General features: G+C 44.0%; 1 protein-coding gene and 1 non-coding gene across 3 annotated transcripts; both read right to left on the bottom strand.

The window, feature by feature from the left end:
* Positions 1–1220: 1220 nt before the first annotated feature.
* Cfap418 (cilia and flagella associated protein 418) lies at positions 1221–23204 on the bottom strand. 2 transcript variants are annotated; one of them, XM_076563915.1, is made up of 6 exons: positions 22824–23204; positions 18220–18307; positions 15879–15946; positions 15271–15336; positions 8728–8823; positions 1221–2732 (listed from the first exon to the last, which is right to left on the bottom strand). In XM_076563915.1, exons 1-6 carry the CDS (start codon positions 22985–22987, stop codon positions 2579–2581), a joined length of 636 nt encoding a protein of 211 aa, XP_076420030.1. In that variant the 5' UTR covers positions 22988–23204; the 3' UTR covers positions 1221–2578. The 2 variants fall into 2 exon arrangements, with proteins under 2 accessions (XP_076420030.1, XP_076420028.1); XM_076563913.1 differs by lacking the exon at positions 8728–8823 and having other exon boundaries at positions 2438–2732; positions 22824–23075.
* A 206-nt stretch (positions 23205–23410) lies between these two features.
* On the bottom strand, positions 23411–23492 carry Trnas-aga (transfer RNA serine (anticodon AGA)). The gene has a single exon. It is a non-coding gene; the product is annotated as a tRNA-Ser (tRNA).
* Between the last annotated feature and the right edge of the window lie 1113 nt (positions 23493–24605).

Here is a 24605-nt window from a genome sequence, read left to right on the forward strand (position 1 = left end):
CAGCATCAGAGGCAGGGTGATCTCTGTGAGTTAATAGCCAGCCAGAGTCACATGGTGAGGCCCTGTCTCAAAACAAACAAAAACTCAAGCTACAATTTAAATAAAGTTAAGGTGGCTATGTTTAAATTTATTAGTGATGAAATAAAAAACAGCAGTGCTGATTTTTCTCATAAGGAGCAAACACACCCCAGTCTGAGACCTGCTGGAAAGGATAAGATGCACCATGACTACTTCAGAAGGAAACAGAATGCTGTAACCAAACACTGGGATCATCACTTTTCACTCTCTATGACTTAGTCCTAGCAGCAAGCTTACAGGAGAGATGCCACTATTCACATAGACTGTCCACATGAACCCCAAACTCAATAGCTCTGTGGGAACATGAGTCTCAACTCTGGTTCTGGGATACTTCAGTAAGTCATTACAGAGCACTTTAAGGAAGGGAAACTTAATTATCATGCACATGTGTGTATATATATATATATATATACATACATACATACATACATACATATATATATATCCTATGCAATCTTTTTAAACCTTTTAAATCTAATCACAACATTCAAAAACATTGCATTTGTTTGTTTGAGCGTGCACACATGTGTATGGGTGCATGCTTGCCATCATGTATGTGTGGAGGTCAGAGGACAACTTGTAGCAGCTGGTTCTCTCCTACAATGTAGGTGGGTGATGTGTTCACTTTTCTAGATATTTATAATGAAATAAAAGGAAAAATGAAAAAGGAGAAGTTTGTCCTTTTAGAGGCAAAACAGATTAAACATTATCCCCCCCACTCCTTTTCACTCTAGATCAAGTTGGCCTTGAACTCAGAGACCTGCCTCTGCCTCCTGAGTGCTGGGATAAAGCCCTGAGTGGCCCAGCTCTAAAAAATACATTCAAATCATTGCTTCAGTAAATGTACATACTGGAGTGAAAAGAAATGATCATTACGGCTAACCAGATAAACCGGCAGGCTTCCTCTCTCTCTCACTTTTCCTTTTGACGCCGGGTCTGACTTTGCAGGCCAGGCTGGCTGTGAACTCCCAATCCTCTTTCCTCAGTCGTTTAGGTGCTGGGAGTACAAGTGTGCACCACGGCACTCAACCTTCATGAGCTTCTGGTTACGTACGTACTTGCATGCTGCTGCTCTGCTATTTTTTTGGGAATACATGTTGTCAATAAAAATTTTCCATGTTTATTACACAACCATACAAATGTAATTTTGAGTAAAAAGATTTATTGAAAGATAAAACTTGTAGATATATCTTAATACAAAAATGCGAGCATCAGCCACTTTGAGATTTCTTTTGTTGCGATCCAAGTTTTACAGGGACATAAATGTGCCATGGTCAGGGAAAGCTTGCTTTTCTATCTTTCGTTCTTGTGTTTTGTACTGCGGGGCAAACTCAGGGCTTTGCACATGCTATGTGAGCCTCTACATTGAGCCAGACCTCCAGCCTGGGAAAAGGCTTTTGGCGATCAGAGTGATGTTGGGTGGCTGGAATGGAGTTAACATAAAACCAAGCAGACCACCTCTGTGCTAAACTGTACATCCTTTCAGAGTGCCCTGTGTCACACACTTAAACCGAGTAATACAGACACACGGGAAGTAGATGCACAGAGGAGAATTTTGGTAGACTAGGAAGGCCCTGAAATATAGATGGGGCTGGGAGGTGAAACGGAGACAATGCATTTCTCGAACATGTTACTATGATACAGTTCCTCCCATCTCAGTGATAACAGGCAGGAGCCCAACAGGCTACCCACTGGTTAGCTATGCCTCAATAAATGACGGATCAGCCTGATAGTGCTAGAAAGGTTGCCTGAAAAGGTTGCTGCTCATCTGATGGAATTATGGAGTATACTTGTAAAATCCAACAATAGTCCTACTTATTTGAAGGACTTTAGAAATTTTAGTTACATCAAAAATCTTTTATATATAGATAGGTATTTGCTAATAGAAAACTAACTTTTGATATTTCAATGAGCAAAAGAGGGGAGTATGCTAAACATGGTAACATTACCATTACTATTATTATTGTGCACAATACTGAACTGCGTTGGTGAGACAACATGTGATACATATAGGCAGGGTTTACAACGTTCTGTACTCTTGACACCCCTCCAGTTCATGATGGCCATCTGCTTCTTTCTCATGTTTAACTTGTGGTCTCTGGTAACCACGGATCAGAGCAGGACCCATGAACACTTACATCCAATGACCTCTCTGCCCTGGCAGCTGGGCGCTTGTTCACGGCGACACCCGGGGAATGTGTGAGAGCTTTAGCAGTCAGAGCTACAGTTGCTATGGAAAGGCTGTAAGTTTGCAGAAACGCCACAATTTCAACCCCCAGCTAGAGACAGGCTAGTAAATTCAGATATTCCTACTGAGCGAATGCCCATGTCCAAAGAGCACTGCCATGGTGTCAGTCCATTTGGTCTCCAACAATTTGTGTAGTTACACAAAACTCATTGCCTCTTCCCCAAGGGCACAGCCCCGCTATGTACTGATACCAAGCGCGGTAATGGGGCTTGCTCTCATAGGTGCTGCTTAGAATGTGCGTGGTCTGCATTCTCAGTGTTTACCACAAACCCAGCGAAGCTGATGATCTGCCTGCAGGTCAGTCAGTTCTTCAACCGTTCTCCAGCTACACTGGCAGGCATACGCCCGTGCTCCTTCCTTCTGGATCAGCTTTGCCTTTAGTTTGTGGAATTCCGGCATGTTGTTTCTGTGGCAAAACAGGCAGGCTTGAGTACAGTGCGCACAAAAGAAGGAAAAGTCATGCTTAGGTGTTCTGTTTGACTGTGTTTCTCATACAGCCATACTTTTTAATGGCAGTCTTCTAGACGGGATTGTTCTGATGTCACTAGTCAGAGATGAATGGGAACGGAATGGGGAGTGTGAAGGCTCCCCCTCCTACCTCAGACACTCACGTGTGTCATAAAGGCCTACGGCAGGTGAGAGGCTGTGGCTTCTGATGCATTAGCTATAGCACACTTTTTTTTTTAACCAGGAAAACAAGTCTGTTAGTTCTCTCTGCTGAACTCAGTTATTTCTTTCATTGGTTTAAATCTCCTGCTTCTTTAGTATAGCAGTAACAAAGTACCCATCCTGAAGTGTTAATAATGCAAAAAGTAAATGAAGCAATGAGAGGACAATTACTAAAATGACAACCATTGGCTTTGATTATTATCAGAATACAGAAGTCACTGTAAGTTTAGTGATTAAAGAAAACCAATTATGATCTTTATGATAATTCATGCAATACATTTATGAACATATATTTGGAAAATAAAACTGGACAAGCTAAAAATAAAACACTGGGGGTTAAAAAAACAAAAGAGAAATTATGAAATGCAGTGCATTTGCTGAAGAGGTGTAGTGGCCAAGATCATGACTTACTGTATCTCTGCAGGAGAGGGCAGTTTCCAAACTGCCCTCTGGTGGTCAATGTGTTCCACCTTCACCACTGCAGTGTGCAACTTCAGACACTAGACGGTGGTGAGAACCTAAGAAAACCCTAGAGACGTTCTGGGCCAAGTGTCTGAGTTAAGGGAAGTGACACTTATACCAGTAGTGACCTAGCTAGGACTATGAAGAACTAGGGGAGAACAGAATGATCTGGTTTTATTAGAATGATAAAACAGGTCCAGGAAAACTAAGTTAATGAGATGAGCTAATACACTCTTTACTCAATGTTCACTATATTGTGTTAAACTTAGCACTTGATATTTGACTGATTGCTTAGAGATTTTTAAGAACAGGAAACACGGATACAGGAGACTCAATAGCTTTCAAGTACTTTTAAGGAGGCATTTATCATGCCATTATTTTCCTTTGAGGAGAACACGTTTTAACAGAACAGTACAAGCATTTTATTAAGCTGCAGTGTCAGGATGGCCTGCAGATCCAGCTTCTGTTCCCTTTACTACGTTCTGCAGCATGTGAAGGCTAGATATGTGTACCCCCGACTTGTGAGAGAACACAATACAGCAACTGTACAGCATCCTGCAGCAAGCATGCCCCTGGCACCACGAAACACAGATGCTCTATGCTCTGGGGACACCTGACAACTCTGAAACCTTTTATTTATTCATTAGCCACCCTGCTTTCCCTCGGGGAATCAGCCCACGTTTTCCTGGTGTTTCATTTACTCTCTGCTACCCTTAGTTTCATCATATCACATCCTAATTCTAAAAGTGGGGCCAGCAGAAGTGGGATCTTCCTAGTGAGCACTCATGACCCTATCAAGTGTCTCACTGTCCCCTCTGACACAGAGGAGGTGGTCCTCCACTTCCCCCACACACTCCTTTTCCATTAGTATTCAAGACCCCATTGCTCCTTCCTTAATAACCATGTAAGCCTCAAAACACATTCTTAACAGAATCACCCCTAACTCTGCATTGGTTTCTTCCAAGCTGCCCTCTTGGGTAACCACACCCAATCTGATGGCTTCAGAGACAGTTTCAACAATGCCTGTGATCCAATGTCTAATTCTTCTTTTAAAAGGACACTAGCACATCCGTCTGAAGACAGAAGCCTAAGGAGATTCGTCCTAAGATGCTGTCTGTAGCATCTCTCTGCCTTTCTCACTGCTGTGCTACACGAAATTTCATTCATGAATTACTGTAACATCTCTTCATTAATCCTCCTGATTCTCCCTCCACTGGCCTGCTTTCCCTCTATGGTAGTCCATTATCCCTTAAAAGCTAAAATCTGAAGCTGAGTGTGGTGATGAATCCTGTAAGCTGAGCCCCAAGGAAATAGGCAGGAAGATGCCACAAGTTCAAGAAATCTTGATCTGCTAAGCAAGTTCCAGGCCAGCCAGAGCCACACTGCGAGACCCTGTCTCAAAACACAAGTCTGACCAGGCCTCTCTCCAAATTAAAAGCATTCAACGGTGAGCCACTGTTGAAAGGAGTGAATTTAAACTCCTTAGTATTGCTGAGCTCTCTCTACTCTTCAGCTCTTGCCGTCTCTCTCTCTTGTTCAAACTACTTCTGACTCCCACCCATGCCATGGGATTTCACCTCTCTAACGTGTCTTTAAAGTATCCCCAAGTGCTCTGTTCAGACTGCTCACCTAGGGTGCATGAAGTCCTGACTCCAACCCTCCCCTGACGACACCAGGCCTTCTGGATGCTGCAGGTGAGGTGGATCCACCACCCCTGTCCTCTGTCTCTGCTGTCACACTTAGCGTCACGCTCCCCACACCTTCTCCCTCAGAACTGTGCTTCTTCAGCAGGAACTGGCTGCTCACCACCTTATGAGCCCATTTCTAAGAGTGGCCACTAAGGAGTTACATGAAATAGACGCATCAGTGATGGGCACCTTGGTTGAGATAATCACACTCTTTATTGTTTCATTCTCTTGTTTTCTAAACATACTCTTAAGTCTCTTGAGGGCTCAGATTGTAGTTTTCACTGACTTATGTAACAACTACCAATTTAGTTTTAGCAGTATAATAATTCTAGTAATCACTATTTTAGGTAAACTATATTCTAAAATGAGACTACTAAAAATCTAGACTAAAGTGACTGGTGTCTCTTCTTTGCTTTTGTGATAAGGTCTGATCTTGAACTCACTGTCCTCCTGCCTCGGTTTCCAGAGTGTACCCCCACATCTGGCATTCTGGAAGACTGAGACACTGTACATTTCTCATGTACCAAGTCGATCACTTACAAACTTACTCTGTGCCTGTGCTTGCTACTGTTTGGATGTTACACACATCTTACTATCCTATGCTAGTCTTATAAAAATTCATGTCCATGATGGTGACTTAGGAGAATTATTTAGACACGTGTTAGATTAACCAGAAGACAGTGAATAGCAGAACCCAACCCAAACCAGCCAAGCAACCAAGCAAGCAACCAACAAACCAACCAAACCCCAAAGGGGACTGAAATTTAATTTTCCAATTCTGAGAGTAAAAGGGGTTGAAGCTAAGAGTAGGTGGTTTGAACCTGGGATTTGGGGGCTACACTAGACTTTTTTGGGACAGGACTGTGAAACTTCTGGAATTATATGTCCCATGTGCTTTATTTGGTGTCATGTATATATGAGTGCACAAGTGAGTTTATTTCCAAACTGAGACAATGGTGAGAGAAGCAGGCAAGATGCATGATGAACCACATCTGGAAGGACAGAGAAGGTTTGAGGACAGAAAATGGAGTCAGATGTGTTAGGAGAAAGGACCTGCTAAATCAGAGGGAAAGAATGAGGTACCAAGGATTGTGATGCAGCTAAGTGGAGGTGGAGTCCATTGTGGGAAGACAAGGTTGGAAAGAAGTTGGATCATGGAGGGTCCTGAAGATGGCATTTTAGGAATCTGAACAGTCCTCTGTGAGCAGAAGAAGCCTGGGCAGGATAATGGCATTCTCAGAGCTCTGCCCTGATGTGGAGCAAGCAAAGGTTGGGGGCACAAAAATCAGTGAGGCAACTTCTGTGTTCTCATTCAGAACACATCCTTATTTAGGCTGACAGCAAACAGTGAAAGAAGGTGAGGAGGAGGAGGAGGAGGAGGAGGAGGAGGAGGAAGTCAGAGCCCACATGACTGGACAAGTAGACCAACAATACAACAAAACGAGCAATGAAAAGCCCATGGTGTATTTTCACAGGGCATGGTGGTGGGAAAGAAAATGGTCCCCAAAGGGAGTGACACTACTAGGAGGTGTGGGCTTGTTGGAGGAAGTGTGTCACTGTGGGGGCGGGCTTTGAGATTTCTTGCTCAAGCTTCCCTCAGTATGATGGTCAATTTGACTTCCTGTTGTCTGCAAGATGTTGGACGCTTGACCATTTCTCCAGCACCAGGCCCCCTACATGCTCCTATGTTCCACCATGATGATAATGGACTGACCCTCTGAAACTGTGAGTCCCCTCAACTAAATGTTTTCCTATAGGAGTTGCTGTGGTCATAGTGTTTCTTCAAAGCAATAAAAACCCGAATTAAGAAGTTAGTACCAGGGACTGGGGTATTGCTGTGACAGACCTGACCATGGTTCCATTTGGAGGAATTTGGACTTTGGTATTTTAGTCTGGGAAGCAGTAGAATGCTTTAAGTGCTGCTCAATGGACCATAGCAGTAGGAGCATGGAAGACAATGGTGATGAGTGTGATCTGATGAACTGTGGTAACCAAGAGGTTTCAGAGGAGAATGTTAGTGTGTGGCCTAGAGATCGTTCTTGTGATACTTTGGTGAAGAAAGTGGCTGTTTTTTGCCCTTGTCCGAAGAGTCTGCCTGACGTTAAAGTGAAGAGTTTGGATTAATTCTGTTGGCAGAAGAAATCTCAGAACAGCCTAGTGTAGACTCTGTCATGTGGACATTAGCGGTAACTCTAATGAAGATTTATAATGAAAAGGTGCAATCTGAGCAGGGTAAATTACAAAACAAACATTTTGAGGAGAAAAAGAGTATCAGGAAGTAGAACAGAGCTAAATTCTGTGTTCAAGGAGATAAATGGATTAATAAATGGAATAAGGGGAGTGGTGACCTCAGGGCAAGATCCCACCCAGCTAAGTTTCCAACTTGTGAATTAAAGAAAAGCTTAGAGCTGGGGGTGGTAGTGCACGTCTTTAATCCCAGCACTGGGAAGACAGAGGCAGGCAGATCTCTGACTCTGAGGTCAGCCTGGTCTACAGAGCAAGTTTTAGGACAGCCAAGCTTAGGCAGTGAAGGACAGAAAGCTGGTGAAGATGTAATTGAATGGGGGGGCCAAGTTCCAGCCCTAGTAAGCAGCAGAACTTGGCAGCTTCAGCCACGTGGTTCTGGCTTTGGAGTTAAGGACAGAAGAAAGGAGTTATGGAATAAAGCCAGTGAGGCCAGGCATGTGTCGGGGTGTCCCTGAATGGAGGCCTAGTAGAGAGGCCATTTCTTGAAGCTGTGAAGTTGAAGCCTGGATTGACTTGGAGAACACAAGATGTTGGAGATGCCAGAGTCATGGGAACCTGCTGAGGAGAGCTGCTAACAGGGAGTGGAACCAGCCCATGAGAAAAGAAGTGTGTTACAGTCAACAAAGCTGAACAGAGTTGGAGTCTGAAGAGCGTTTTGACATCAGACATGGAGATGCAGAGTTTGGAGTCTGCCCAGCTGGTTTTCAGTCTTGCTTTGGTCCAGTTTTTCCTTGCTATGTTCCCTTCCCTGCATTTGGAATGGTAATGTATGTCCTGTGCCATTATATGTCGGAAGTATGTGATCTGCCTTTTACTTTGATTTTTACAGGGGGATTACTGTTAAGAGATTCCCATGTGTTTCAGAAGAGACTTTGAACTTTAAAATAAGTCTGAGAATATTATAGACTATGGGGACTTTTGAAATTGAATGAATATGTTTTTGCATTATGATATGGCTATAAGCCTTTGTGGGCCAGGGAGTAGAAAGTGGTGGTTTGAAAGAAAATGACCCCCAAAGGGAGTGGCACTGTTAGGAAGTGTGGCCTTCTTGTAGGAAGTGTGGCACTGTGGCGGTGGGCTCAAGCTTCCCTCAGTATGACTGTCAGTTTGACTTCCTGTTGTCTGCAAAATGTAGAATACTCAGCTATTTCTCCAGTACCATGCCCGCCTGCATGCCACCATGCTTCCTACCATGATGATAATGGACTGAATCTCTGAAACCGTGAGTTCCCTCAACTAAATGTTTTCTTTATAAGAGTTGCTGTGGTCATGGTGTTTCTTCAAAGCAATAAAAACCCTAACTAAGGCACAGGGTGAAATTCTTCAGAAACATACCTGAAGAACAGGTAATCACATGACTTGTCCCACATATAGTCATTGTAGATCACTATCCGGAAATCACAGGCTACACAACGCAGTCGGTCACATGCTCTGGCCAGAGAGAAAGAAATATGCATTAAAGATGATTGCTGTGTTTAAATATGAAAATGCAGTGGCATGCTCCAGATAACTGAATGAGCAACAGGAAGGTATGGATTAATGATTGTAATTGTTTGTATTAAAGGACTGTTTATATATTTGAGCTTTCTGGTTGGATGTGGTGGCACACTCCTTTAATCCCAGCACTTGGGAGATATCCTGGCACTGTGAGTTCAAAGTCATCCTCTATATAGTGAATTCTAAGCCAGCCAGGGCTACATTACACAGCAAGACTCTGTCTTAAAAAAAAGGAAAAAAAAATTTCCAGGTTAATTTTCATATCTATGCTATAAAGGTTTTGGATAATACATATACAAATAAATATGACATGGACATAAAGTGAAGAGTGGATTGGCAGATGAAAGAATGTGAACTGCTACACTGAACTGAAACTGCCTTCCATACACTACCATTGCTGGAATCATCACTTGTTTGTTTGCAAAGAAGCTGGCATCAGGGCTTTCATCTTCTCGATACCAAACAATGGCTGAGAACCTAGTGCTCGCCCTGGACTCTAGCCAGGTGAACTGAACAGCACCCGTAAATAAGTTATCAGTGTGTCAGAAGACAGAAGGGGCTCAGATGAAACGACAGTGGGGCACCGGAATCTGGAGCACTGGGAGGAGACGGGCTGGGATACTGAACAGGGCAGCCTGGACTGCCTCACTCACAAGGTATACTTGAGCATTTTCTTTAAAAACTACTGTGGGATATTTGAGGGAGAAAAGATCAGGCTTGTACGCTGATGGCAAACATGCAATGCAGAGCAACATTATGATCACGTGGACAGCGGGGGCAGACAGAGGCACTCGGTGACTGTTCAAGAGGAGGAGGCGACAAGCAAGCTTCCTGTAGGCAGCATGTAGTTGAGGCATTATGTCCACATGGTACCTCTAAGAAAAGTGACAGATAGCAAGGTTAAAAAGAATTATGAATTGTTGCTGCAGCAACAGAAACGGAAAGCTTCTCCATTTAATATTTAATAAATAAATTCAATGGATACATTTAATAAAAACTAAAAGTTGATGAGTTGTTAAGACACCCAGGGAGATGAGAGGAGAGGAGGCGAGGGATGGAGGGTAAGAGAGGGAGAGGGAGAAGGAGCGAGCGAGCGTGTGCACGTGCATCTGCACAAGCATGAGCAGTGAGCACGCACGGTAACAGTGCAGAAAGCGTTCAGCAGCCGGCTGCTGTAGTCCTGCGGACGAAGTACAGTGCGGAAAGCGTTCAGCAGCCGGCTGCTGTAGTCCTGTGGACGAAGTACTTACAGGCGACAACAAAGTGAAAAGACAAGAGACCCGTGTGAGCGAGCAGTGAGCCAGTGCAGACACTGGCTCTGAGCACAAAGCGCTTTAGTCAAGGAGTTTCTCTGTGACTCAGGTTTTCCTTATACATTTTCCAATTTTGCTTTTTTCTTTTCGATAGTGTATTGTCTCAACATATTTTACTAATATACTTTTTTTTCAGTAATATTTCTGCAACAAATGAAACAAACCAATTATTAGATTTTCTCCTTCAAAATTAAAATACAGGCTAGGCAAGGTGGTACATGCTTGTAACCCCAGTACTTTTAAGATGGAGGCAGAAGGAGCATCGTTGGCTATTTGGTGAGTTCAAGGCCAACCTGGACTGCATGAGACTATCTCAAACTTTAGATATGTAACTTCAAAACTGGAATAATACTGGGAAACTTTTGGTCTCAACGTTTCCTTGAGAATGAATGCTTAATATTTCTTCTTCCTTTTTTTGTTTTTGTTTTTTTCAGACAGGGTTTCTCTATGTAACCTTGGCTGTCCTAGAACTCACTCTGTAGACCTGGCTGGCCTCAAACTCACAGAGATCTGCCTGCCTCTGCCTCCTGAGTGCTGGGATTAAACGCATGTGCTACCACCACCCAGCTAAAGATTTATTTATTTATTATGTATACAGTGTTGTGCCTGCAGGCCAGAAGAGGGCACAGGATCTCATTACAGATGGTTGTGAGTCACCATGTGGTTGCTGGGAATTGAACTCAGGACCTCTGCAAGAGCAGCCAGTGCTCTTAACCTTTGAACTCTCTCTCAGCCCCTTAATACTTAATGTTTCCAAAAGTATCAATCACAACTAAACAGTGTGTCATAAGGAACTCCTTTTAAACTGTTAGTGGTTGCTGACCTGGTGTTAGTTCCTGTGGCATTTCAACCCAGTTAGTTGCATTCATAACACTTGAACTGGATTCTGAATGTAAGTCAGGAAATGATGGCTCCCAAGGCTCCCATAACTTGTGTTCTTATGCAGATGTAGTTTATTACATACTCACAACAGAGTGTTAACTTTAATGCCTTAATACATATGTGCAATTTGGCTGAATTATTGCTGTTGTGGGAACCATACTTTAGGTTTTCATGACATTTTGTGTGTAAAACCTCAACCATTATGTTAAATACAGTTTTAAATTTAATTTAAAATTTAGTAGTTTATCAAATCTATTCACACTGCTATATTTTCTTCCAAACACTGTCCTATGAGAAAACTAAAGCCAACGTGCAGCTAAGAAATCATTCTGCTGCTATGATGCACTCTGCTAGGTCATAACTAGTGCCAGCCGATGGGCTAATCCAGCCTTGTCAGGAATTTACAATACATTAAGAGAGAACTTGCTTGGCTTGAAGGGGATGCCTCAGCCTGGTGGTGGTGGCAAAACCTTTAATCCCAGCACTTAGAGGCAGAGAGGCAGGCAGATCTCTGAGTTCAAGGCCAGCCTAGTCTACAGAGTGAGTTCCAGGACAGCCAGGGATACACAGTGAAAAACCCATCTCAAAAAACCACAAATAAACAAACAAACAAAAAATCAAAACAAAAAGAAAAAAAAACCTGAAAGGAAAGGAAAGGACACCCCAATCTTACCTACTCCACTCGTTAGCGACACCATGTTCCCACTACTGTTCCATTTCCTTCCCACTACCCGGGCACAGGACTTTAATGTCCCCACTTTAAAACAGTCTGTATCACCCTCCATTGGAGCTTAATCCAGGAATAAAATGAATGAAATAAAGAAGCACAACGCACCTGATTTCCTTTATGCCCTGAACATAAAAATTAGTACTTAGTTTCAGGACCTATGAATATTTCCTCCAGAACTATTTCATTTATATATACTTGACTCCTCACTTTCTGATAAGGTCATGTTTCAACAACCCTCCCCTCCCCAAGTTCAAACGGCATATAACATATCTAATCTATCACATGTCACAACACAAAGCAAGTGTACTGGTTGCTAACCTTGTGACTGAGTGGCTCACTGTCCCTGCCCAGTACCCAGAGAGAATCACACTACATACTGCTAGTCTGGAAAAAGATAAAACAATTTAAAAATTAAAATATGGCTAATATTAAATGTGTTAGCCATGCCAGAGCTATTGTAAGTCAAATAAATATCTGTGAGCATAAAATAATATAAAAACCATGACTCCAATGAAGAATAAACTAAGTTTTTTCCCTGTAAAGTATGGAGGGACTATATATACTAAGGAAGGTGTCTATATGTTTATCCAGCTTACAAGCAGAACTGACCACTTTATGGATGTTTGTAGCAGGAATGCCCGAAATTGAGTTCTTCCACATAACCACCAGACTGTAGTTCTCAGTTAAATCCCATCACATCTGCACAGAGGGCTAGAAAGTCTTGATACTTGGACAGTTTCAAAATAATATTGGCTGGCCAGGCATGGTGTCACACGCCTGTAATCTCAGCACTTGAGAGAGAGAGGCAGCAGGATCAGGAGTTCAAATTCATCCTTGGCTATATTGTGAGTCTGAGGAGAGCCTGGGCTACAAGACGCCTCCCATCAAAACAAAAACAAAGAGCAGCTATAACAGTGAGGGCAGTTAGGCCTTCCTTTTTCACACAATGGAATCTGGCATAAGAATCAAGTTACCAATGGGAGTCCTTGCTTTGTAACAATGTACCCACCGGTGCTGGGCACATCACCTGGGCTGGGTGGACAAACAGGATCTTACTATACAGCTATGGCAGGCCTGGTCTTACTATGTAGTCCAAGCTGTCTTCAAACTTATGGCAAGCCTCCTGCCTCACACTCTTAAGTGCTGGGGTTATAGGCATGAGCTAGTAGGCCAGGCTCTTTGGAAGTCATTCTTTTCATTCATTTATTTATTTCTGTGTGTATATGTGTGGCTGTCAGAGGACAAGCTGCAGGAATTGGTTCCCTCCTTCCACCCTGTGGGTTCTGGGGATCTAACTTACATTATGAAGCTGGGCTGCAATGCATTTCTACCCACCGAGCCGCTTTGCTGGCTCTCTGGAAGTTGTTAACTTTCTTATGTACCATGGACATTTATTCCTCAAATTCTATCAATTCTATCTTCTAGATTTCAACTCTGACGTCTTTTCCTTATAGCCAGTCACACCAGGCCACAGCTACCTTTCTCCTTCCCCAGACTGAGGTGACTACAGCCCAAATGACTCATCTCCTGCAATCCCAAACTCCAAGCCATGTAGCTGTCTGTGGCCCCCTTTCTTGCGGCGGCGCTGTGAAAGGGCTCCTGATATCTGAAAATTGTTTGATTTTCAAAGGCCAGGCCACTGAGTGAGGCTTCAGATGAGGATGTCCTTCTCAAGGGTTGGTGCATGAGCGCAGAGTGACAGGAATGCTGCCATCAGAGCCTCCCTTTCCAGGCTCTGTGTGCAGTCCCTTCCTTTTTCACCTGCTTCTTTGCTGGTCATGTCGTTTTGGTCACTAGCTCAGGGCTTTGGGTGCACATGTAAAACATTTACAAGAAGAAGCAAACAACAGAAAGGAGATTGAAATGGGTTAAGAAAGCGAATCTATAGTAAGTGAACCAAGCACGTAAGATTGAGAGGGGCATGTGCTAGGAAGGGGCACCATTCTAAACAGGGAGCACACGCTAAGACACTCCGAGGCGGGGGAGTTTCCGTGGGAAAGACAAGTGTTCTAGCACAGACAGCATCCCCTCGGGGTTTTTCAGGGGAGGAAACTAGAGACAAGAGGAGGGCCAAGCACTCCAGTGAGGATAGTCGTGAGTTCAGTGAGTTCAGAGTGGGCGAGATGGAGCTTGGCTGCCACAGGAGCCGGAGACAGGCAGGCACTTCAGCACTGGCATCTGGAAAGTTGGGTGTGGAGGAGCTTAGAGAAGCTGGAAGTGGATGATGGCGGAAATTGCTGTTGGAGGTCCTGGTGACTTGACAAAGGTTGCCTTAGGTGTCATAGCTCTGAAAATGAGTGAGTCCAACAGAGCTAACCCAGGTAACTGAGGACAGACAGCAAGACGACAGCTTCCTCCGTTTGTATCTCTGATTCTCTGCTGAGATAGGCCCCAGCACACGATCATCTTTCAGTGCTTATATTCAGCATCCGGCTTCCCAGGCTCCCAATGTCATTTTGGTCCTATGGCCTCTCCCTCCTGGATTCCTAAAATCCAAGCTGGCGCTACCCCAAGCCCCACTTCTATGGAATGTAGCAACCCCCCAGAAGTGTGCTCAATATGTAGTCACTCACCATAGTCCTTTCTTCTCAGAAATGAACAAAAATAAACAAGTGTTTTAGAAACAACTAAGCAAGAAGATATGAAGAACGTAGGTGAAGAATGTTGGGCCTCCGCCAAAAACAGAACCCAAAGCAGGAGGGCAGTGCAAAGACCTGCTTACAACCAGCTTTCTCCCAACCTGTGAAACGGTGATGGAATGAACTCGAAGTGATAGGGTGTGCAGTGAGTGGCATCTTGACTCGAAGGCTGCTTAAAAAAGAACTATACCAGAGAGCAGGGTCTTGAAGGGAATGGGAAGAGACAAGAAATGACAGGTTTCTATTTTAGAAACATGTAAAGTCAAGCTTGAGAACTTGGTTAAAAAAGACCTTTAGCTTCTCATGTTTTCTGGCCATTTAAATCCGCGAGGCCAAGGCATGGCATCTGCTGTACAGCTGCACCACTTCACCTACACAAGGCACTCCCCCAGCACTTGGAAGAAAGCACACTTGCACACTCTCCTGGTGCTCTGTGAAAACCTGGGCAGGACTCAAGTGATCCAAGTGGGGCTCAGAAAGGGCACCGATACAATGAACAATACATACCTAACACTACAACCTTTTTTCTTTAATATAGGTCTTGCTGTGTTGGCTCAGGCTGGCCTGGCCTTGAATTTATAGCAAGCATCCAGCCCCAGCCTCCCACATGCTGGGATTACAGGCATGTGCCACCTGCACAGCTCAGCCTTTACTAGTTACTTCCCAAGACTATGAGATGAGTCAGGAAAGTGTCCTTTGACTGGCTAATACAATACACAGCTGTCATTGTAAAGCGGGCTGATGCCACAGCAGTAACAACCGTACTGTAATAAAGGGAGTCCCAACAGGAAAGTATACTGCACTTCCCACATCCTACCTCTGTGAAGTATGTGTTCCAATCCCACACGGAATGGCGCTTCCACTGAGATACACTGGACTGCAGCTAGATGTGTTCAGCAGACGGAGAAAAATGAAATGACAACAAAAAAAGAAACATGAGAAGTTAGTGTGGTCTCACGGAGTCTATGTTCTTGTGACTATAGTATATGCTTTCCCCTAGCAAGCCAACTATTTCAAGGAGGAGATATTTATCACAGGATCACTCTCTTAGGATATAACCTGCATCCAGAAACACTCAAGGAGTTAAAATGAGTCACAGAAAAATGTGTGCCAATAATGGAAGGAATAAAGTAAATACTAAAGTATGTAACAGAACATTAATTTTGAGAAACCATTAACACTTTTTTTTGAACACAGCAGAAAATTATTTACAATAGCAATAATCTCCGACTTAATTTCCTTTACACTAAGGGGGTCACAGATCCTAACCACACTCCAGATATTGCTAGTGGTCTTTTGTCTGAAGGCCAACTGGTGCTTTGTTCTTCAATGCCACTGTTGTTGAAATGGTAACAGAATCTACGGACCTAGCCTTGAGAAGTCTGCTCACTCAGCGTAGAATTCACCAAAGCAATCTCAACTTACCTTTTACTGAGGCCTTGAATGGAAGCTCTGACAGATGTGTTACTTGAAGAGTTAGATTTAAATTTTTGCTAAAAAACAAAATAAAAATAAAAGACCAAAGGCTTAGAGAACTGCTTTATAACAATAATATTTTAAAATGATGTAAATAAAACATTTGGTGGTATCCTTTCTAGATACCCCAAAACAGTGATCAAAACTTTTTAAAGGCAGGAGGGAAGGAGAGCTCCCTGAGGAATTTGCAAATTACAATGTTTTCAGCCTAAGAAACTGATCTACTGCCTTTATGCATGCGAAGATTTAGTCACTTTATACCTCTTCAGTTAATACCAGGGCTCAGTGATTTCATAGGAAGGGCCTGCTATTTAAAACTTCATTCTGGAAAAATTCAATTGAGGAGGGGAAAAAAACCAGGCCCATTTTTAAAGGCTTTGAATGGTACTTATGTAAACTAAAAATAAACACCTGTGTAACTTCAGGATTATTAATTTTGATCAAATGTAATGGTATCAAGCAATATATGGCCATGGAAAATGCTGAGCTGCCTAGCCACAGCCATATAGAAGTTCCTTGTGTTCTATTAACATCACCATCATTAGTAAGCATTTATTACGTGTTAACTGGTATAAAGTAGCAAACATCATAAACCAACCACATACTAGGACCACCACCAGCAAGAGGAAGCCAGACAGGGAAAGGCATCTAAACTATGCACAGACATGCCTTCATTTCGTCTAGTGGCCGAGAAGTTTAAGAAGGAAAAATATTTCACTTGACCATCTCTCTTAATTGTTTTCTGATGCTAGACAGGAGAATATTTTGCTACATCTGTAAACTACAATAGTGTCCATGAGTGTCTTCATTTGGGAAGCATGTCTCCCGCAGGATGCAGGGTCACAACTGGGGCTCTGAGCAGGCAAGCTAATGTGTGCTGTTGGTTCCTGGGGTTATGGTCTGGGTCCACGAGCAATTTACAAATGCAGAGAGAGAGAGAGAGAGAGAGAGAGAGAGAGAGAGAGAGAGAGAGAGAGAGCGAGCAGAAGTTGGGGTGAGGAACAATACTTCCAGGACACATCAGACGCCCTCCTGACAATGTGGGTGTGCAAGTCACTCAGATTTCTTGTTTTCTTATCTGATAAATATTTTACATAGACCCACTCTCTTTTATCCAGTTGGAAAACCAGATATAGTAGAAAAAAAAAAAGCAAACTAATATAGAAATTCACATTCACTCAGGACTTACCAAGCCTACAGAAATAAGGTGAGTCTGTTAAGACAAAGCTATAGTTTATTGGTACAAATTTACACATGTGCCTTCCTTACTGTACCTAAGATATTTAAGCCTGTGTGTGGATGGAAAGGATAGAGGTTCTATCTGGGAAGGAAGGCAGTAAAGTATGATTTGCTTACATTATATTTTAAATTTTTATTTATTTAAAAAAAAGTCCAGCTGAGCATGATGGCATATGCCTATAATTCTACCTCCTAAAAGGCTGATGTGAGCGGATCACTAATTAAATTCTGGGCCATCTTGGGCTAAATAGTGAGACCCTGTTTATGATTCACTTAGAGTCACAATAAAGTCACTTGGAGTGTCTGTAGAAGGTACAGGGTGTCTTACTGGAGGGGGACATTAGAACGGAGGCCTTGTGAAAACAGCAGGGTGGCAGTGTGTGTGGGGGAAGAGATGAGGAAGAGAGGAGGGGCAGGCTAACCAAAACGGTGTATGAAAAAGCCACATGGGAACCTACTGCTCTGTATGCCAGTTAAGAAGGACCAGTTAATGTAAAAACTTCAGAGAATAGAATATAGCAAAATGTCAACATGTTTAGAACGGGTGCATATGACAATGAGTTTCTCACACAGTAGTATATAGGTGGCTATTATTTTTTGAACTTTTTATAAAGCTAAAATAGATAAACACTGACAGCATTAAAATATCTACAATTTAGTCAAATCCACTGGCTTAGGGAATAACATTAATGTCACTGTATTCTGGACACTAAAAACGTTCCTGTACTGAAAGCCGACTGCTCTGGGCCTCTCAGAAAGGTTAAGTTCTTAGACACTCCCCAGGAAATACAAGTGACCAACTTGACCTGTGTGAGCTGACCTCTGCACCAGCAGCTTTTCCGACTTCTTCCTCTTGCTGAGATAGTAACAGAGACACACAGAGTTTCTAATATTTTACCCTCTACAATCTTCTAATTGGGATAATTTCTTTCCGTGTACTTCTCAGAGTTCAAAGGATTACATCTGGGTGGCTACTGTGCCTTCACTTTCGAGACTATTCTAAGCACCTTAAATAATGACAGAATCACTGTACACTTATAATGTAACTTACAAAAGATTTTTTGTCAAAGTTAGGCTCCTCAAATATCTCATTAATAAGACTGTCAAGGTCATCTTCTTTTTTACAGGTTTCTGTTGACCTGAAAGAAAACAGGCACACACAACATAAACCCTCCCTGGGACTCACAGACAGACGAGTCAGAGAGTTTAAGCTCCACTGCTGGAGTGATAACTCAAGGGCGTTTTTCAGGTATGAAAATACGTCACAACCTGCATGGCTCTGGGACTGACCTGACTGAGGTAACTGGGGATGAAGAAATGACAGACCTACATACAGAAAGGCTGGGATGGTGGGGGGGATTGTGTGCTCTGATGGAGACACACCACCACCAATGTGGAAACTCAGTGCTTATCAAACAGCATGAAGAGGAGGAGGCTGCTGTGGATAGTTTCGTATGTGCTAGCTCAACTAAAGATCAACCATTTGTCAACAAGCCTGACCGAGAAGGTTGTGCCATTCTCATGGGTCCGAGGCATGAGGATCCTTGACATGGCCAACCTTGTGTCAATAATATACTTTCAAGACTTCAACTAAACACACAGAAATGAGCTATTTGTTGAGACAAAATATAACTGATTGGCACAAATTCATATATGTATCCTACTATTATGTATTTATGATATTTAAGTCTCTGTATTATATTAAAAATGAGAATGTACTTTTCTAAAGTATGTCAAGCACTTACACAGAGAATATAAAATATATAGGTTATAAAGAAATTCTAATACCATAAAGGGTTCCATTTTAAGTCAAACAACCCTATTTCTTTCCTAAAGGAGCCAAAGCTCATGTCAGCAAATGATCAAAAACAGCAAATCCCTCTCCAAAGCCAAAGAACCACTGCTACATGTCAGAATATCTCAACTACTCCATGCTCTTCAGGGGAAGCCATCCTGGGATTATCAGTACAAATTGCTGTACATAGAACATCTATCTAAGAGGACCCTGGGCTGGGGATACAGCACATTGCAGAGTACCTGTTCAGCATGGACACAATCCTGGGCTCTAACACCCAGCCAGCACAGCCCACTCTCCCGCCACCCCCACCCCCACCAGTGACTATTTACTGAAGGTCAGGCAGACAGTGCCCTAAGGCTTTCATTACATCTATTTTTAGGTGAGGAAAAGGCACTGAGAGAGACCCGGAAGCATATACAAGGCTATACAGACCAAGGACAGTGCACATACCTACATGCTGAGACAACTGTTCTTACAGTTTTTATGTTGTGGACACTGTAATCACCTTCAGAAGTTCATTGGACCGGTTTATGACTTGTTTTAGAAGATTCTTTGGTTCACATTCTTTAGAAATGTATTGACTTTGAAACTTAGCACTGGGAATGCATCCCTTGTTGCAAATGGTTGATATAATTCCCCGCAGGCTTTGCCTCCTTAGCCGGCCCTGCTCTCGCTTTTACCCTTTATGTCTTTCACTGTCTACACTGGCATTTTCCTTTGCTTTAGAAAGATGCTAAAGACTTCCAAGAAAATAACAACAACGGCAAAACTCTTAACCATTCTAAAAAACTGTCCCTTGAAGCTACCACTCGTTCTTACTCACAAGTAAAGTAGCCTACGGCCACCATTTGATCAGTATCAGTATCAGTAACCTACATGGTTGCCCTAATCTTAGAACTACTGACATTTGGGGTCAGATATCCCTTGTATGTTGAAAGGGGGTGCTACTGGAAATTCTAGGTGTTTTAGGGTTCCTATCTACCTCTAGATGTTTATAATATACTTTTTTCCAGTTGTGATAACCAAAAGAACTTCTCTGGCCACTGCAAAATCATCACTGGTTTAGAGATACTGACCTAGTTGGAGAGATTTAATTTCTCTGAACTTCAGATACCTGACCCATTGAAACAGTATCTTTCAAACTGCTTTCAGGTCTAAGGTTCTATCTCTGGCTTCATCTCTACATCTCTCAACTATAGTAAAATTCTTACCTCAAATCACTACATTTAGGTCTCTCTCAGTTCTAATCAGGGGATTAATCTTTCAGAAGCACAGGACACAGTTGTGTATGAGGCCTTTAACTTTCTGTTTTTGAGACAAGGTCTTATAATGCACCACTGGGTAGCCTGGAACTCAGAGATCAGTCTGCCTCTGCCTGAGATCAAAGGTGTGCTCCACTGGGCCCAGGCTATAAAGATGTCCTCCTTTGGTTTGATGACATACTGTCTAGGCTCTTTTCTCATATAATTCAAGAGTTTCAAGAGGCACATCGATATTTAAGCTGCTCCTTCCTTCCTTCCTTCCTTCCTTCCTTCCTTCCTTCCTTCCTTCCTTCCTTCCTTCCTTCCTTCCTTCCTTCCTTTTTTTCTTTCTTTCTTTCCTTCTCCTTCTCCTTTTCTTCTTCTCCCTTCTTCCTTAGTTTTGAGACCTGGTCTTACTAAATTACTCAGCCCGGCCTCCAGCTGATTCTTAGACCAGTGCCACCAGGTCCACCAAATTTGATGAATGAAGACGCAACACCATTCACCTCCCTGGGTGATAGTGGTAACACATTCGGAGATTGAGCATACAGAAAAGACTCAGTAAATGTTAGCTGTTATGATTACAGCTATTGTCTCAGATATGGTATTTTCTTTAAGTATTCCCATCTGTATCATCCTGAACCACTTTATTACTATTGCAGTATTTCACTCAGCCCATATCGGTCTTTAAAAGAACACAAGCCATTCAAATACTTTCTTTTTTTTTTTTTATCATTTTGAACAAATTTCAACAAATTATATGCATTTACCATTTATATTACAGCTGTTTCTGGTATCCAGATGTAGTATGACCATTTATCGTATTATTTGCAAAGCTATGATTTTAAGAGGCAGTTTCAGTATTTTCATTCGTAAATAATAAAAGTTATGCCATGAGATCAGCAGGTAGTCTGTTCATAAACTCATAAATGGCTTCCTCTGGCTCAGTGCAAACATCTATACCAGAAAGGAACTGTATTTAAAGCTTGGCTTAGGGTATCGGTTTTTGCTTTTGCACAGCTTCCAACCACTGTGCCTAAGTGTCTTAACACAAATGATAACAGTTCTGATTCACTAGAGGCTTCCTAAATGTGTTAAGGTGGATGGCGTGAGGATCACATGGATGAATTCTAGTAGTGTAGGAACAGGCATGAAAGAACCCATGGCTGGGGAGGATCCACACAAAAGGCCATCTCTTCTGCTCCCAGGCAGTAAGCTTCTCCACGCTGGTTCTAAGACGATACATTCTTTCCAACAGTAAAGGAACAACTAAAAACAAGAACTGCAGAGCGACTCTGCAGTGGGTACAAACAGGAGATGGAGCTGTGTGGGCCACCGGCATAAGCAACCCCGCATGGAAGAGTAATTTATAAGCTAATGGAAGTGTATTTTCATAAACATTCCGCCAAATGGGGGTTGGCCAATTGAAAGCGGCCACTTTAGTTGTCTATTTTTATTTTTAGTTTTTTGTCTTGGAGCAGGCAACTCAATACTGAAGAGATGGCCTTTTGTGTGGATCCTCCCCAGTCATGGATTCTTTCATGATGTTCCTACACTACTAGAATCCATCCACGTGCTCCTCACGCCATCCACTTTAACACATTTAGGAAGCCTCTAGTGAATCAGAACTGTTATCATTTGTGTTAAAACTTTTTAGTAGTTTTTTGAGTTAGGGTTTCTCTGTGTAGCCCTGGTTGTCCTGAACTCTCTCTGTAGACCAGGCTGGCCTCGAACTCAGGAACCCTCCTGCTTCTGCCTCTGGAGTGCTGGGATCAAAGGCAAGAGCTCCCACACCCAGGTAGTCGTCTATTTAAAAAAGATGCGTTGGGGCTTCTATTTTGAATTCTTTTAGAATCTTTTCAGTGCTTCTCTCCTCCCCAGATTGAATTTTTATAAACAAATGTCATGGTAGGTTAGGTTTGGTGATTTGGGTATACTGTGAAATCACAAGGGCCCAACCAGAGAAGCTATCACTCTAACGCCGCTGACCTTTCCCAAATGTTCGAGGCAAGCGACAAATTTCCAAGATTCTAGTGAGGGTTCTTGCCAATCCTAAACCCTCACTTTAAAGGGCAGTGGACTGATGCTTATTTGTTGTTGTTGTTGTTGAGACCCCCAAACACTTAGGTGTCCACAAATTTCGACCTGGACATCATCTGCGGGGTCCCTTGGAGCCGTGGGGGATGGCAGGTAACTGGGCTATTTATTTCAGATGTTTACAATGGATACTTCTTTAATAATCAGGTCTAATCTCGTCTGACTCCTCGAGCTTACATCAGACAACAATAAAATGGAGTGCTTTTCTACCAACCGGCCTAAGGGTGGCCCGGTGGCCGGGCGAAGCGGGGTGTTTGGGCCAGGACACCTCAGCTGGGGTGAGAAGGCTGTCTGTCCCCTCGGGGAGGGCTGTCTGTCCCCTCGGGGAGGGCTGTCCGGCCGGGTCTCCCTCCCCCAGGCTCGCCCAGGGGCGGGGGCTGAGCCGTGACCGGAGGGTCGCCTGCCGCCCGGGCCGCGGGAGCGCGCGGCGGCGGCGGCGGCGGCGGCGGCGGCGGCGGCGGCGGAGGGCGGCCCCGGGCCCGCAGGGCTGCCCCGGAACGTCCCCCCGCCCGCATTAACCTGAGATTCTCTTTCTCCTGGGCTCGGCTCCGGTCGCCGCTGTGCGTGCCGCCGCCGCCGCCGCCGCAGCCTTTGGGCCGCTCGCCCAGGCCCAGCCTCCGGGGGTCGAGCCTGCAGAATTTGGTCTCGACTTCATCCAGGAGTTCATCCAGGTCCTTCGCCATCTTGAATGGGCGCGTCGTGCCCTCTGGCCAAGCTGGCGGGTGGTTTCCACGGCAACGCGAGAAACCGTCGCGTCCGCCCGCGGGCCGCACGGCCTCTGCGCGTGCGCAAGCCGCCCCTGGACCCGGACACGCGCAGCCGCGGCTGGCGCTGGGTCGCTGGGTCCGGGGCCGTGTCCGCCGCCACGGGTGGGCTGCGTGGGTCCAGCCTGTCCGGCCGCGCTCCCCTCGGCTCCCGTGCAGCCGTGGGCCCGTGGTGTCCCTCTTCTCTCTCGCTCCGGTGCTTGCCCGCAAACACCCGGTCACTTCCCACCTATCCTGACCCCTGGCCGCTTGGGCCGTTTGTAAAGGTCTCCATTCCGTGAGGATCGGGAAATCTGCGACTACAAAACGACGTTCTGTGGTGGCAAAAAGACATCGCTTTCCCGTAGTCGGCAGGATTCGAACCTGCGCGGGGAGACCCCAATGGATTTCTAGTCCATCGCCTTAACCACTCGGCCACGACTACTGGCGATGCTAATTTTGGCAGGGAGATTCTATGTAGACTCTGCCCTTGGCGCACTCGCCCCAGCCTGGATCCCAGGAAAAAACCGCCAATGCCGCTTAGACAAACGCCGATCGGAACGTTAGAGCTCCAGTCATTTTCGTGGTTTGAAGAATTCTTAGACCCATTCTGCCCATCTTTTTGATTCTGTCACATAAAAGTGTTGTAGACGAGTCTTTGCGGCTAGAGTCAGAGGGCAGAGGAGAAAGGGAGGGAGGGAGGGAGGCCGGAGAGGGAGCCGGCCACTTGGTTGCTCTTTGATGGAGGCATTTCCACTAGGGAAGCTGGAACTGCAGGCGCTGGCCAGCCTCCCACCTTCCCGCACCCTTCTCGGGTTTCTTTGACAAACAGCTCCCTAGACACTTTCCTCTCATTAGCAGTTAAATTGTTATTACCTATCAATTTAAATGTGTTATGCATGGTGAGACTGTCTCATCAGGCTATAAAGCATTACTTTGAAAAGGAATATAAACCACAGCGCAAAACCCACAGTATTTCAGTCCTTATGCTTTGAACAGTCACTCACTATTTTTTATTTTTTGACAGTCTCACCATATAGCCTAGGCTAGCCTTAGAGCTTGAGATGTCTCCTACCTCATCTTCCCTGGTGTTGGTTTGTACCAGGCTTATTTTAAGGCCACTACATCAACACAGGCAGCTCACGTTGCATTTCTAAAGTTGAATTAGCAAAGAAGCCAGCACTCTGAGCAAGGGAGACATTTGGGCCAGATGATTTATTAGTTTCATTTATTTAATTCTTTCAAAATATTTTTAATTTTCCTGAGAGAAACATGCAATGGTGCGCTAGAGTGATATGTAGATAGCTCACCAGTGGCCTTTGTTAGTGCAAACATTATTTAAAACGAAATTATGTATGTAAATTTACAATGATAATAAAGGTAGTGTTAGCACATTCTAGTTATTTCTCTGCGTGTTTTTGTTGCTGTTGAGGCTGCTTACATCATAAAATTTGTACCGCCTTTTGTCCCAGCACTTGGGAGGCAGAGGCAGGAGGATCTTTGTGAGTTTGAGGCCAGCCTGGTCTAGAGTGCGAGTTCCAGGACAGCCAGAGCTACA

This window comes from Peromyscus maniculatus, chromosome 2, assembly GCF_049852395.1.
Source record: "Peromyscus maniculatus bairdii isolate BWxNUB_F1_BW_parent chromosome 2, HU_Pman_BW_mat_3.1, whole genome shotgun sequence".
NCBI classification, from domain to species: Eukaryota; Metazoa; Chordata; class Mammalia; order Rodentia; family Cricetidae; genus Peromyscus; species Peromyscus maniculatus.